The sequence below is a fragment of the Leopardus geoffroyi genome, chromosome C2 (assembly GCF_018350155.1).
Source record: "Leopardus geoffroyi isolate Oge1 chromosome C2, O.geoffroyi_Oge1_pat1.0, whole genome shotgun sequence".
NCBI lineage: Eukaryota > Metazoa > Chordata > Mammalia > Carnivora > Felidae > Leopardus > Leopardus geoffroyi.
The window spans coordinates 16,089,654-16,104,560 of NC_059333.1; the positions used below are offsets into that span (position 1 = coordinate 16,089,654).

Genomic DNA, 14,907 nt, shown 5'->3' on the forward strand with positions numbered 1-14,907 from the left:
AGAGAGAATCCCAAGCAGGCTCTGCACTGTCAATGCAGAGCCCCATGTCGGGCTTGAACTCACTAACCATGAGATCATAACCTGACCCGAAATCAAGAGTTGGGACATTTAACAGACTGAGCCACTTGGGAGCCCCAAACTTCTCTCTTTTTTAATAGAAGTTATTAAACAGTATGATCACCTGCTAAAATGACAGTTTCTAGCTAGGACAGTACTAATGTTTGTCAATTTTTAACTTCATTTTCTTAAATGACATTTGGGGGCGCCTGGGTGGCTTAGTCAGTTGAGAGTCTGACTTCAGCTCAGGTTATGAACTCGTGGTTCATGGGTTCAAGCCCTGCACTAGGCTTTGTGCTGTCAGCACAGAGTCCACTTTGGATCCTCTGTCCCCATGTCTCTCTGCCCCTTTCCCACTTACACTCTCCCAAAAATAAACATTTTTTAAATAATGACATCTGACATTCTGTGAATCAGTCAAGCTGTATTACTTACTTTGTGTTGGGATGTGCATATTTCTTTCCTTTTTGTCATCAGGAGAAAGCAAAGATACATGTGAAACATCCTTCCAGAATGCAGTGCTGAAGCCCATGTGTGAAACATTAACATATATCCCAAAGGACCAGCTATTGAGTCAAAAACTCCCTTCAAAATTGGTTGCTGGCCAAAAAACAAACTTACCAGAATATCTTCAGACTTTGCTAAATACTTTGGCCCCATTACTCCTCTACAGAGCTCGGCCTGTGCAAATTGCTGTTTACCATATGCTATACAAGTAAGAATTCTTCCAATTGAATTATTGTGGTGGTGGTATAAAAAATAGAATATATTAGTTCTCTTAGTCATTAAAAAGTCAAAGTAAAAAACCAAAAACAAAGCACAAAACTTGATCATGCGTTTTAATAACAGGGATGCCAAAGTTTTGATCATGTAGGTCACTATTCTCCATACACAGTTTTCCATTTAGATAGTCCTGGCCATTGTTGGTTATTTCAGAAAACAACCATTTAAAAATATCCTCATTACAAAGTAAGTATTGGTCTTTCTGCTCTTGAGCATGATTTAACAATGAACAATTTAATATAATATGAAATATATTCTGACCCGCAGATTGATGCCTGAATTACCACAATATGATCAGGATAATCTGAAGTCATACGGAGATGAAGAAGAAGAACCAGCCTTGTAAGTTTTTTAAATAATTTTTTTAATTCTTATAATCTACCTTGTAACTTTAGAAGATTGATAAATGGAAAAGCTCAAAATTTAGAGTATATATTCAATATATCTTTTAAAGTTCTCTGTAAGATATAAATGAAATCTAGAATTCAGCCAGAAAGATAGTTTCTCTCCTTAATTGTTCCTAAGTTATATTTTCAATTTGCTACATTTTAGCAAAACTTACTTTGACCGCATGATAGGTGTGGAAACTGTATCAATTCCAATATCTATTGAGCACCCACTTTATGCAGAGTAGTAATTAAATGCTAACGGGAGACTATGGTGTTGAGTAATCCTTCTTGTCCTTAAGAAGCTTATAATCTGTTATAGACAGTATTCCTCTATGGTAGTAGCCAGTGTGTGGCAGGTGGTATGGAAGAGGGTAGGCAGCAGGCTGTCAGAGAGACAGCTGCTGTGCACCAGCAGGGAAGACTTTTTCTGGAGGAGGAGACATTGATGCTGGATCTTTAAAGTTAGGTAGCACTTCAGCAGGGCGGGGAAGGCCATGTAAGTTAAGGGAATACCACGTGCAAAGGCATAAAGGCATGAATATTCAGGATATGTTTGGGGGTGTTGAGTAGTTGCCACTCAACACATTTTTTATTGTCCTCCACTGGAGTGGAAGCTCTGTGAAGTCAGGAATTTTGTCTTTTGTTCCCGACTGTGTTCATAGCACCCAGAATGGTTCCTGGCCTAAAGCAGACCCATAAATACCGATCATTTGCTGAATAAAAGGATAAGTGAGTGAATATGTGGAGTAGTCAGGGAAGGTATAGTGGAAAATAAAGCTGGAAGGGTACTTAAGATAATAAAAGGGCCTTAAAAATTACATTTTCTGGGGTTGGGGGCATATTTGGTAGAAGATGGGAACAGTACCAGCTGATTCTGGCTATAGTATGAATCAAATTATACAAAGAAGCAAGCAGACATGGAGACCATCCTAGAAACAGTAACAGTACATGGAGAGCAGTGTGGAAAGTGGAGAGATATCTGAGTTGGTATTTGTCAAATCTAGTCACTGTCGGTGTGGAATAGAGAAGGGTTGGTACATGGGATGGTGGTGTTGAAGGTAAAAACCTAACGGCAGAAGTTTGAAGAAGACCTGTGTTTGTGGGCTGGGAAAAGGAGGCCACAAGGAAAGAAACATTACAGAGGTGAGAGAGAACTGAACTACAGTGTCAGAATTTGACAGGATATACATAACTACTTCACTTTTTGAGAATCTCCTAAGTTTATCCGAAAGTGTTAAAGAGTGCACTAGTTTAGGAAAGAAGAAAATTAACTTACATTGTCATGAGTTAATTTGAATATTGAATTTACTTTCCTGAAAAGACGTACACCGTCTTATGCTTTTATGCCTTTCTAGGGACCTGGTAGGAGTTGGTATCCCTCATCATTCCCCTTCCTATAGCTGACGGACTTGAGACCAATCATTTAGCGTTTGTGGCTGTGTGAATTTCTTTTTCCCCATCCATAAAACGGAAGGTTGAAATATATCTTTTCTAAAAGGGTCTTTCTTTTAAGTGCTAACGTCTAGAGCCTATATTTTATAGTATATTTCATATATTTTTAAAATATACAAATATGAAAAATTTTACATGTTTATAAATACAAAACTTATGTTTATATTTTATGTATTTGAGGGGTGTCTGGGTGGCTCAGTTGGTTTAGCGTCTGACTCCTGATTTTGGCTCAAGTCATGATCTCTGGAGTCCTGCTTTGGGCTTTTTGCTGACAGCACAGAACCTGCTTGGGATTCTCTCTCTCCCTCTCTCTCTGCCCCTCCCTTGTTCATGGTCTCTCTCTCTCAACAATAATATAGAAACTTTAAAATATATATATACATCCTATGTATTTGTTAAATAAATATGAAAAAGTATATATTTATGTATTTTATATACATTCATACATTTTATGTCTCCCAGATTCTGTAATTGCCATTATGCAAAATTAGAAGTTAAAACTGAATTATAAGGGGGACTTAAAAAAAATTTTTTTAAGTTTGTTTATTTTGAGAGAGAGAGTGTGAGTAAGCATGAGCAAGGGAGGGGCAGAAAGAGAGAGGGAGAGAGAATCCCAAGCAGGCTCCATGCTGTCAGTGCAGAGCCGGATGTGGGGCTTGAACTCGTGAACTGTGAGATCATGACCTAAGCCGAAATCAAGAGTTGGAAGCTTAACTGAGTCACCCAGGAACCCAAAAATGGTTTGTGGGAAATCATCAGTTTTTTAAAAGACAAGTTATGGAGGAAATTGTGGTGTTTGACCATTGATTCTTAGGTCACCACCAGCAGCGCTGATGTCTCTTCTTAGCACTCAAGAGGACTTACTAGAAAATGTTTTGGGGTGTATTCCTGTTGGACAGATAGTTACTATTAAGCCACTGAGTGAAGACTTCTGCTATGTTCTGGGATATCTCCTCACTTGGAAATTAATACTTACTTTCTTCAAAGCAGCTTCATCTCAGGTAAATAAAGACACAATAACTTTTGACAGTTCTGTCTTCTATGTGTTTCTTTGTTACTGTCCTAAACCCTTTGTTTCCCCTGCATTTGAAAACCAGGGGGAAATGCCTCACATTTTAATCTAATCTTATCTGGCTAACTTCAGATATTCTGCTAAATTTATTTCTGTCCCTTACTTCCTGATCTCCCCTCCAACTCCCCCCCCCCCCGCCCCCCACCGCCAACACACACAGTTTTTGCAAAAGTAATTAATCTCTGGAATGTGCTTGAATCAGTTTTTTTCTAACTGAATGTAGCCACCAAGTCCTTTTATTGCAGGGAACAAGAGTTATATAATTTAATTTTGTATTGCCATGGTAATAATTTCAAAAGAATTCTATCTTGCTGGGTTTTTTTTTTTTTTTTTTTTTTTTGGTTAGCTTCTGACTCTTGTGGAGGTTCTAGTCAAAACATCATTGGGAATATACCTTACTTGAAAATCAATGTATAGAGAAAGATCTGTAAAATGTTACCTGTGTAATTCAAACTATTATTTCTCATTGGTGAAAATATCTGAGAACTCTTTTGCCCAAATTCTAGCAGCCACTAGATGTCTCTCTTGTCTCATGTTTAGGTAGTAAGACCTCATTGTCTAGGAGGGAAGCTGGAAAAATCTACTAGTTTTTTTTGTGTGTGTGTGGTTGTTTTTTTTTTTTTTTTCCTTTTCACTCTTTAGGCAGTTCCCCATTTTAAAAGTTTTAATCAAATACTGATTGAGTCAGTTTAATAAACTTAGGACTTTTTAAATATAAACAGTGGCTTTTTGACAGTACGAATAACCGACAGTTTATTACCTCATATTTAAGATGTGACTAAATATGGCATTCTTTTCAAATGTGATTTTTTTCATATTTCTTAAGTTATAATTTATGTTGTTGCTGATAGTTCAGATCCTGATACAAATACATGAACAAATGCATCTTTTTATTTTTATATCTAAGGGGAAAGTCAAATCAGAGAAGCAACAGTGATCTAGATATTTAAATTGTTTTATTTTTCTGGGGTGCCTGGTGGCTCAGTAGGTTAAGCGTCTGACTCTAGGTTTCAGCTCAGGTCATGATCTCGTGGTTCATGGGATCGAGCCCCATGTCTGGCTCTGCACTGACAGTGTGGAGCCTGCTTGGGATTCTCTCTCTCCCCTTCTCTCTGCCCTTCCTGCATGTTCTCTCTCTCTCTCAAAATAAATAAATAAACTTTAAAAAAATAGTTTTATTTTTCTTCAAGCCTGCCACTTAATGTTTGTGACTTGAGATAGTTTTATTTGCTGGTGATATAGTTCAAGAACTCCTTGTTGGGCTTTTACATTTGTTTCTTAAAATACTGTTGATCTCTAAAAAGTTGGAGGAAAGTGAGGCTTCCACGTGTAGGAATTTTGTTCTTATTGTCTTATATTCAGAAATTTAGAAAATGGCCATGCACAGGTGCCTGGGTGACTCAGTTGGTTAAGCATCTAACTCTTGATCTCAGCTCAGGTGATGATCTCACAGTTCATGGGATCGAACCCATGGGATTCATTGGGATTCTCTCTTTCTCCCTCTCTGTCTGCCCCTCCTCTACTTGAGCGCGCGCTCTCTCTCTCTCTCTCAAAATAAATAGTAAACTTAAAAAAAAGAAAAGAAAAGAACTAGGCATCACTTTTTTCATTAAACCATTGACCTACATGTTTAGGGAAAGCTCTACAAAGAATTGTAGAGCAGCACATACTGAGCCTGGAACTTGAATTAAGCTATAGATACTAAACCAGAATAACTGATGTTAATAGCACTAATTAGATAAATTCTAAAACAAGCTGAGGATTTTTTTTAAAAAACTTATCAGTCCTAAGTCTGGTTTTTTAAAAATTTTTTCTTACAAACAAAACTCCCAGTGAACCAGATTGAACTGGAACAAAGCTATGCGCATATGTGTGTTTCATAAGAGATGAAACTGAGTTTCATCATCTGTTACTGAGATGTATTTCACATACTATCAAATTTACTTACTTAAAGTATACAGTTTTGTATTTCTGCTATAGTCACAGAATTGCGTAAATATCACCACCATCTAATCTTAGAACATGTCAGCACCTGAATTAAGGAACCTTTACCCATTTGCAAACTGTGCCATTTCCTCTCAAACCCTCCAGCCAGCCCCTGGCAGCCACCAATCTATGTTGTATCTCTGTGGATTTGCCTATTGTGAACATTTCACATATGTGGTCTTTCATTGTGTCTGACTTATTTCACTTAGCATGATGTTTGCAAATTCATGCATGCTATGTATGGCATGTATCAGCACTACATTCCTTTTTTCAGTGTTTATGAGAGAGAGAGAGAGAGGGAGAGAGAGAGCAAGCACCAGTGGGGGAGGGGCAGAGAGAGGGAGATAGAGGATCCAAAGCAGGCTCTGTACTGCCAGCAGAGAGCCTGATAGGGGGCTCAAACTCACGGATGGTGAGATCATGACCTGAGACCAAGACGCTTAACTGACTGAGCCACCCAGGTGCCCCAGTACCACATTCCCTTTTATGACCGAATAGTATTCCATTGTATCAGTATACCACATTTTGTTTATTCATTTATCCACTGATGGACATTTAGATTGTTTCCACTTTTTGGTTATGGTGAATAAAGCTGGTGGAGTGTTTGATATGGTGTGAAGTCAGTCATAAAAATGGGATTAGTTTTAAGCAGGATTTTGAAAGATAAGTGGAAGATTTGGGAGGGAGAGGGAGAAAATCCCCTGGGGAGTGGGGAGTAGATTTTGAGAGACTCCAAGTAGAGATGAACGCTAACAGGGAGATAGTTTGAGAAAGATGTTGGAAGCATATGTCTAATAATGAGGGGATAGTGAAAACTTCTGCTTGTTTGTGAAGAAAGAAAGGGAGCAGTGCCATCAAATGACATGTTTGGAAAGTACAGATGTGGCACATACTTTGTAGGACTCCTCCATGTAATTCTAAGTGTTCAAATTAATGCCTTTTTCATTGTGTTGTACAATCTATTCTATTTTGGTTTGTTCTTCTCTACTGCTTCTCTTGGTTTAATTGGGTTTACTAACAAAAATTCTTTACTCCCCACCAGCTTCGGGCACTGTATTCAATGTACCTTCGAAAAACAAAAAGTTTGAATAAATTGCTCTATCACCTGTTCAGGCTGATGCCAGAAAATCCAACTTATGCAGAGACAGCTATTGAGCTCTCTAATAAGGAGCCTAAAACATTCTTTACGGAAGAGCTCCAGTTGAGTATTAGAGGTAAGACGTGTGTTTGTGTTTTTTCGTGGAGACTACGTCCATATTGGGTTGTATTTATTATGCTTTATTCTTGCAAGTTTGGAGAATAACCCCAAATGTGAGTTGTGGCCACAAGAATGTTGAAGGATACTATTTTCCATATTCATTTAAATAGGACATACACTTAGATTTTGTGGGTAAGGGTAAGAATTTACATTTTGATTTTTTTTGTTTTGTTTTTTTTCTTTTCCAACGTTTATTTATTTTTGGGACAGAGAGAGACAGAGCATGAACGGGGGAGGGGCAGAGAGAGAGGGAGACACAGAATCGGAAACAGACTCCAGGCTCTGAGCCATCAGCCCAGAGCCCGATGCGGGGCTTGAACTCACGGACCGTGAGATCGTGACCTGGCTGAAGTCGGACGCTTAACTGACTGCGCCACCCAGGCGCCCCAAGAATTTACATTTTGAAGCCTAGTTTGTTGAGACTGTTATCTTTTATTCTGTAAGCCAATATTCTATAAGCAACTATATGATAATGTTTTATAAAATAATAATATATACTTATAAATGGTCTTATATACTTAAGAGTCTCAGATAAGTCTTATAGTCTTAGATAATTCTGTGGTCTTATAAGTCTTTATAAGTAAATAGTCTATATTTATAAGCATAATATATACTTATATATAAGTAGCCTTCAGTTGGGAAAACAAAGATGAATGAAATTTATTTCTTTCACTCCATGAGCTCAGATTTTAGCTGAGGGGATAGATATACATGCATCTAGTTGTACTATAGTGTTTTAAGTGGTTTCCTTGCAATTGGAATTTTTTAAATGCCTTGGAGATCTGAGGAGGGTACTATGTCTTATGAGTATTGAAGTGGATATTCTAGGATTTTTGTATAACACATCAGTGAGCTCTGGGGAAAGTGTAGGGGCCAAACTCCTTTTCATAATTTATAAGAAAGACAGTCTTTAAACCTTTCCTCCTTTTTATTTAATTTTTTTTCCACCCCTGGGGGCAGGGGGTGGGGGTCCTCTTTTTTAAAATATGAATGTTCCTCTTCTTTTGTGATCTGTCATGTGGAATACAGAATGCTATTTCTAGGCAGAGTTTTCATTGTCAGTTGGAATCTTCCTTCTTTTTGCTTCTTTTTTGCCATTCTAATGGTTCACTTTGAACGTATGAGAGAAAGCTAATGCTCCAGAGTTCTGGTTTCTTTGGTATGTTTATTTTATGAGCTCTGGCTCTAGCATTAAAGAATTAAAAATGATGTTCTAGTCTGTTATTCTATGTAAGAAATACCTGTTACTAACTAAGACTTTGTTTTTTCCTCAGAAACAGCAACTCTTCCATACCATATCCCACACTTGGCTTGTTCAGTCTATCATATGACATTAAAAGACTTACCTGCCATGGTTAGGCTGTGGTGGAATAGTAGTGAGAAGCGTGTTTTCAATATTGTAGATAGATTTACAAGCAAGTATGTGAGCAGTGTTCTTTCTTTTCAAGAAATTTCTTCTGTACAAACAAGTACACAACTATTTAATGGCATGACGGTTAGTATTATCTTGAATTTTTTTCCAGGAAAGCTGTTTGAATATTGATTATGTCTGCCATTTGTAGTGTATATCATCACAATATTAACCAGTGGTTCAGAATTATACAAATTGTCTACTTTGTTTTCTGATTCTTAGGTGTCAAATCTCATTGTCATTGTCATTGTCAAAAACAGTGTTATGATTTCATATATCCCCATCAAAGTTTTTGAACATTCGTTAGTTCATTCAAAATATATACTGGAAAACCATTCCAGGCACTGTGTGTCAATCACTTGGGAAATGAATGGTTTAGTAGGGCCAGATCCTTATTGTGTAATCACATATAATCTGATAAAGGGGAAAGTGTGATCCTGATAATCTTTTTTGCAACTGGAAACTAAAATGTGGCTCATTAAGAGGAAGAGTGCTCTGCGATCAGAGTGGGAAAGGTTCATCTGGCTGAAGAGATTGGATGCAACTTTATGGAGAAAGATTACTTTGAAGTGGGCAAGACAATGAGGGGAAAGGGATTGAATATAGAAGAAGCAGTATTGCAAAAGCAAAAAGTTTGCAGATGAGAATGTAATTTCTGTGACTGCGTAAGAAATGACGAATAAGTCGGTATTCACACGCAGTAGGATTCCTGAAAGTAAATAGAGAACCAGCTGCTTCCATGATGAATTAGGCCATATTGGGAAAGGCCTCAAATAATAGTCTAAAATAATTTGGTCCTATTTAGCCACTGAAAACTTTCCTTTGAGGCAAGTGATGCTGTCAGAGTTCTAATCTGTGAAATTGCTCTGACTGCAATGTATAGTACTGGCTGTTGGCATGGAGGTTGGGTACAAATGCATAGCCAGGAGATACCACTAGTGTAGACATTACGAGTAACGAGGAGGACCTGAGTGAGGTAGTATCAATGGGACTGTTCCATAAAAGGAGAGGAATGTTAGAAATTTTGTGGTGATTTTTTGAACTTGTAGCTGGTTAGTAGGTGGAAATAGTCCAACAGTTGATGGTTGGCTTTAAAGCTCAAGAGAATGCGATGGCAGAGAAAGACTTGGGAGACTTCGAAATAGAAGTGATATTTGATACCCTGTGTGGAAGAAAAGGAATAATTAAAAACTCATTCTGTCATTGGTCTGTTCACAAACTTATGTGATAAGCCAAATATTATAAAACATACATTTTTATGAGCAGAATTTCTTTTGAAACTGACTTTGAATTTCATGAAAATCACTTTAAAATATAAACCTATTTACTAAATACCTCTTGTCTAATAAACCAACGTGCTTACCTGTGTTGTCTTTGAATGAAGACTGACTATCCTATCAAGATGTTTTTTGAACAAAAGAAAGAAATTTGCAAGAAAGTATTACCTTTCCCATGTTGCAGGTTAAAGCTCGGGCTACTACTCGAGAAGTGATGGCTACTTACGCTATTGAGGACATAGTTATTGAGCTTATTATACAGCTGCCTTCAAATTATCCACTGGGCTCAATAACCGTGGAGAGTGGGAAGAGAGTGGGAGTGGCTGTTCAGCAGTGGCGGAACTGGATGCTGCAGTTGAGCACTTACCTCACCCATCAAGTAAGTATCTGTGTCCACATTGACCTCCCAGATAGAGCACTGCTGACCTGCTCTTTGAAAGGGCAAACTTAAAATACATCCCTTCTGCTTGAGGCTGAAACCGATACACTGTATTTCCTTGGGTCAGCACACATATATGCCTAAATGACTTGAACCTGCCAAGCTGTTTTAATTTTTAAGGTTCTACAATCTCTTTCCTGGTATTTGAGAGGGATTGACTCTACTCCACTGGCATTGTGGATGACCTGGAACAATAAATATGTAGTGTTACGGAAGTTGTTTGAGAGGGAATCTTGTTGTAAGATACCAGACTGATGAATGTCTTTGGAGCTACTTTTAGTCTAAGATTTCACCTGTCCTTCTGTGATTAGGGAAATCCCACTACTCAGAGATCTTTGACTTTTAAAACAAATTATAGTTGTTTACACATTGATACTATAAAGCTTGATGTATTGGTGCAGAAGCCTTTCTTTCAAGTCTGTCTTTAGTGAAGAGAAATTATATCTAGTTCCTGAAACTGGGAGGTCATTTTAAAAACCAGCATTCAGAAAACAGGAGGTGTGAAGATAGCCAAGCAGATTCTCTCCTCTCCAAATTAAAATTTAATTTTAAAATTTATGAAATTGAATAAAAATAACCTTGGTGCACTTCAGGGCATGTTTACTCTCTTTTTCTTTTCTTGTTGTTAACAGAATGGAAGCATTATGGAAGGCCTAGCATTATGGAAAAATAATGTAGACAAACGTTTTGAGGGTGTTGAAGATTGCATGATCTGTTTCTCAGTCATTCATGGTTTCAACTATTCTCTTCCAAAAAAAGCCTGTAGAACATGCAAGAAGAAGTTCCATTCAGCCTGCTTGGTAAGTCCAAAGAGAAATTAGCTTATTTCTATTTTTTGTATATTTTATATGTGTGATATCTAATTTTGGAAAAGAAAACAATGTTAAACTCTTAAATGTAGTTAATATTAAAATGATTTTTCAAAATCTGCAAAAGATAATTAGTAGTTCACTGAGACCAGTAGCGTAAATGAGACTGAAAAAATTGGAAGAAGGGGCCAGCTGGCATCAGAGCTCTTTGCTCTCTTTCTTTAATCATCAGCTGTGTACAGTTGCTTCATAAGGAGGTCTTGTCTTCCTCACATGTCTCCGTGGCTGTGTGTAGGTAGAAAGCATCATACTATATAGCCTTTGGAAGTATCACTGAGTTGTGTTGATCTTGGAGATGAATGGAGGAAGCTAAAATTTTGGTATTCTCCCTTTTCCACTTTATCATTGTTAAGCTTACTTTAGATGTATATGTAATACAACAGCTTTAAAAAGTTCTTTTGACATTCAAAACCTTTTCTTTTTCAGTACAAATGGTTTACGTCTAGCAACAAATCCACTTGTCCACTCTGTCGTGAGACCTTTTTCTGAAAATTTTTTCCATTGGAAGTGATCCCTGAAGTAAATCAAGCAGAGTGTGGCTTTGGATCCACCTTGAAGTATTGATGTGAGGAGGCCAGTGAGCGTTCCTTTTAAATGAGACCTTCTCTGGAAAATTATTTTGGTTAATGTAATGATCCTAAATCAGGTTTACTTATCTTTAGATTGCTTTGTAAATGTTTGGAAACCTTTTCTTTTACATAAGAATATTACATATTTGAGAGAAAATATTTATATTAATAGTTTAATCTTTTTGTATATTTAAAAATAAATACGGAAAAACCCTAAATTACAGAATTGGAATTTGTGAAAGCACTGTACAACTATATTATACTAAAAAACACAGTTTGTTCATCTATATTCTAAAAGTCCAACTGACGCAAATGAATGGAGAAGGTTGATTTCTATCTACAGATATTTTAAGACTTATTTATTAGTTATGACAACAAAATTAATTAGTATTCGGATATTTGTAGATTATTTTAATGATAAAATGAGGCTAAGCTATTAATATAGCTTATTATAAGCTATTGGAAGCATGCTTTGAAATCCTATAGCAAAGAGTGTAAACTGAACTTTAAGGTGTCTCCATTTATCAAGGGTTATGAGATTCAGAAAATTAAATTCATGGCACTGACCTTTTGCCGTGGAAGAGTTTCCATGTATTAATGAAATTTGAATTGCAGATCTGTCAGTGACTTTATTATTACTCAGTTTGAGTGAGTCTCCAGAGGATATGAATTTGAGAGAAGCAAAAATTAGATTATTTCATTCAGGAAGCAGAGTGGTAGTTATCCCTCTATTGAGAGGGAAGAAATAAGTATTTCTGAAATTTAACATTGCTGGAAAAAACAAAAAATTATAAAGTGTTGCAGGAGGCTTTCAATTTTCTAAGCAAACTTTGCTATTCTTACTGGCCAAGATTACACTAAATTAGAGATTTGGGGGAGCTTATTTTTTCCAGCCTTTAGAAGTACAAGTTAATAATTTTAGTACTAAGTAAAATTCAGTATAATGGGCTGAAATGAAGTAGGTGGAAACCTGCCTTTTGCCACAGCACTGTTACCCTTAAAAAATTGTGCCCAAGATATAAACATGTGGAAGTTTGGAACTTGGAATCATTTTTTGCAGTCTTCCATTACACGGGAAATATTAGCATATCTAGTAGCAAGTTTACTTGAAAGATCAGCTGATCATCTCTGTTGCAAATGTTTAATTGGCAAAAAGCAAGTCATGTTAAATAAAATCACTGCTTACCATCAACTGGGTAAAATGGTTATTATTGAACTAGAATGAATGTGGTCAGAGTATTGTAGTCGAGAGTGAAGTATTATGCGTGAGTTATGGACCCTCTTGAGTTGAATTTGTAGATGCAGTATCCTACCCAGTTTTATCTGTGTCTTGGATTTTTCTCTGTAGTGTTTATTATCTTATAGCCTTGAGACTCAAGGAGTCAGTAAGTGAAGAACAGATAGCAAAATTCTACTACCTCTACTTAACCCCTTTCTTAAAATATTCTTTTACGTCTCTCTCTGACATAGTAATCCCAAAGGATTGTGTTACTCCTCTGTGAAAGTTACACACTTTTCCTTTAAAAATGGTTTTATAATAAGACCTTGTTTATAACTTTTCCAGTATTGGTACTTCTTGGCTTCTGATCCAAACCTCAAGAAGAACACAAAAGGGAATAATGGAGCATTGTTTTCCACATTTGTATTTAGGGCATCAGGCTCTTGGTGAAACACTATAATAAAGTGGAATACCTACTCTTCATACTTAGGACTCTTAGTCTTTGAGACTTGTAAATATATGTAAAGCTTGTTACTGTTTATATATTACAGAAAAGGCTTTCAAAAATAAGACTGAAATACAAAATATGATTGATTAAAGTTTTGTTTATATAGCTTTAACAACTCTGCAGAGCATCCCGTAAAATTCTAGTGTAAGGACGTTAAAAAATTGCATGAGATTCAAAGCCCATTAGCAAAATTATTAATTTAAAACCCTAATGTAAATTGCAAATTTTAGAATTTATTTTTAACTCTTATCACATGCTCTAATGTATGTACATAAGTTTCTGTGGCTTAAATAATTAATGTTATTACTTGATAAGTTTTTGTGGTGTGAATGATTAATGTTATTATTTTATTGTTATACCATATGTGCCCATTAAGATTCTTTTTAATGATAAAATATTTCAAATATACAGAGTAATAATATAAATGCCCTTGTACTCTTCACAAACTATTTTGCCATATTTGCTTCTGATTTTTAAAGAAATAAAATATTCCTCTTTTGTACTCCTCCCCGATGCCATCTCCTCTTTCCCTCCCCAGAGCTAATCTGTTCTGAAGTTGGCGTGACCTTTCCTGTTTTAAGATTTTATACTTTACCATGTGTTTGCATCCATAAGTAATTATATAGCAGTTTTATTAATTTTTTTTTTTTTTTGCGAGAGCCTGTTGTATGTAATCTTTTGTAAGCTTTTTCACTCAACTGTTGTTTAGTATATTGGTTTACCTGCCAATTCCCCCAATGATGGTCATTTTAATTACAATTTTTTGCTTTTTAGAACCGTGCTGCATGTGTACATTCTTGATAATATTTGCTCATGCGGATGTGCTAGGTATTCCAGACATACGTCCCTCAAATGTATTTTTAGGTAGTAGATATGTATACTCTTTGACTTTAGATATTCTCAGATTGCTCTCCAAAGTGGTACGCAAGTTTGCACTCCCAGTGACAGTTTAAGAGAATTCTGGTTTTCTTGTCTTATCACCACTACTTAGTCTTACCATATTTTTAAAATTTTCTAGTCAGAGCTATGAGATAGTAGCTTTTTGTTTTCATTTCTGTTTCCCTGGCTACCAGGAACCTTAGCTTCATTTTATATATTTACTGGTCATTATTTTGTGAATTTATTATCTATATACCTGTTTTTCTCTATTACATGGCTGCTTTTAGTATGTGGCTTCATTTTAATGTGGTCTGTCGTTAATTATATAGAATTTTGCAGTTAAATTTAGTCAGATTTATCATCCTTTTCCTTTATGATTGAGCCTTTTTTGTGTTAGGTTTTAAAAATTTATGGGGCGCCTGGGTGGCACAGTCGGTTAAGCGTCCGACTTCAGCCAGGTCACGATCTCGCGGTCCGTGAGTTCGAGCCCCGCGTCAGGCTCTGGGCTGATGGCTCAGAGCCTGGAGCCTGTTTCCGATTCTGTGTCTCCCTCTCTCTCTGCCCCTCCCCCGTTCATGCTCTGTCTCTCTCTGTCCCAAAAATAAATAAACGTTGAAACGTTGAAAAAAAAATTTTTTTTTAAATTTATTCCTCTCCTGAGTTAAAAGAAAATTATATTTTGTTTCAAAAGATATAAATTTCAAAATATGCCTGATACACCTGAAATTAAATTTTGTGA

At 36.4% G+C, this 14,907-nt stretch overlaps 1 protein-coding gene across 1 annotated transcript in view; it reads left to right on the forward strand.

The window, feature by feature from the left end:
- Positions 1 to 12,754, forward strand: part of LTN1 (listerin E3 ubiquitin protein ligase 1) — a 71,192-nt gene extending 58,438 nt beyond the window's left edge. The window contains exons 26-33 of the mRNA XM_045501562.1: positions 535 to 772; positions 1,108 to 1,182; positions 3,496 to 3,682; positions 6,782 to 6,953; positions 8,272 to 8,492; positions 9,870 to 10,064; positions 10,757 to 10,924; positions 11,420 to 12,754. Coding sequence (XP_045357518.1) covers positions 535 to 772; positions 1,108 to 1,182; positions 3,496 to 3,682; positions 6,782 to 6,953; positions 8,272 to 8,492; positions 9,870 to 10,064; positions 10,757 to 10,924; positions 11,420 to 11,482 — 1,319 coding nt within the window. The 3' untranslated portion in view covers positions 11,483 to 12,754. The remainder of the gene's footprint in view (positions 1 to 534; positions 773 to 1,107; positions 1,183 to 3,495; positions 3,683 to 6,781; positions 6,954 to 8,271; positions 8,493 to 9,869; positions 10,065 to 10,756; positions 10,925 to 11,419) is intronic.
- Positions 12,755 to 14,907: the final 2,153 nt, after the last annotated feature.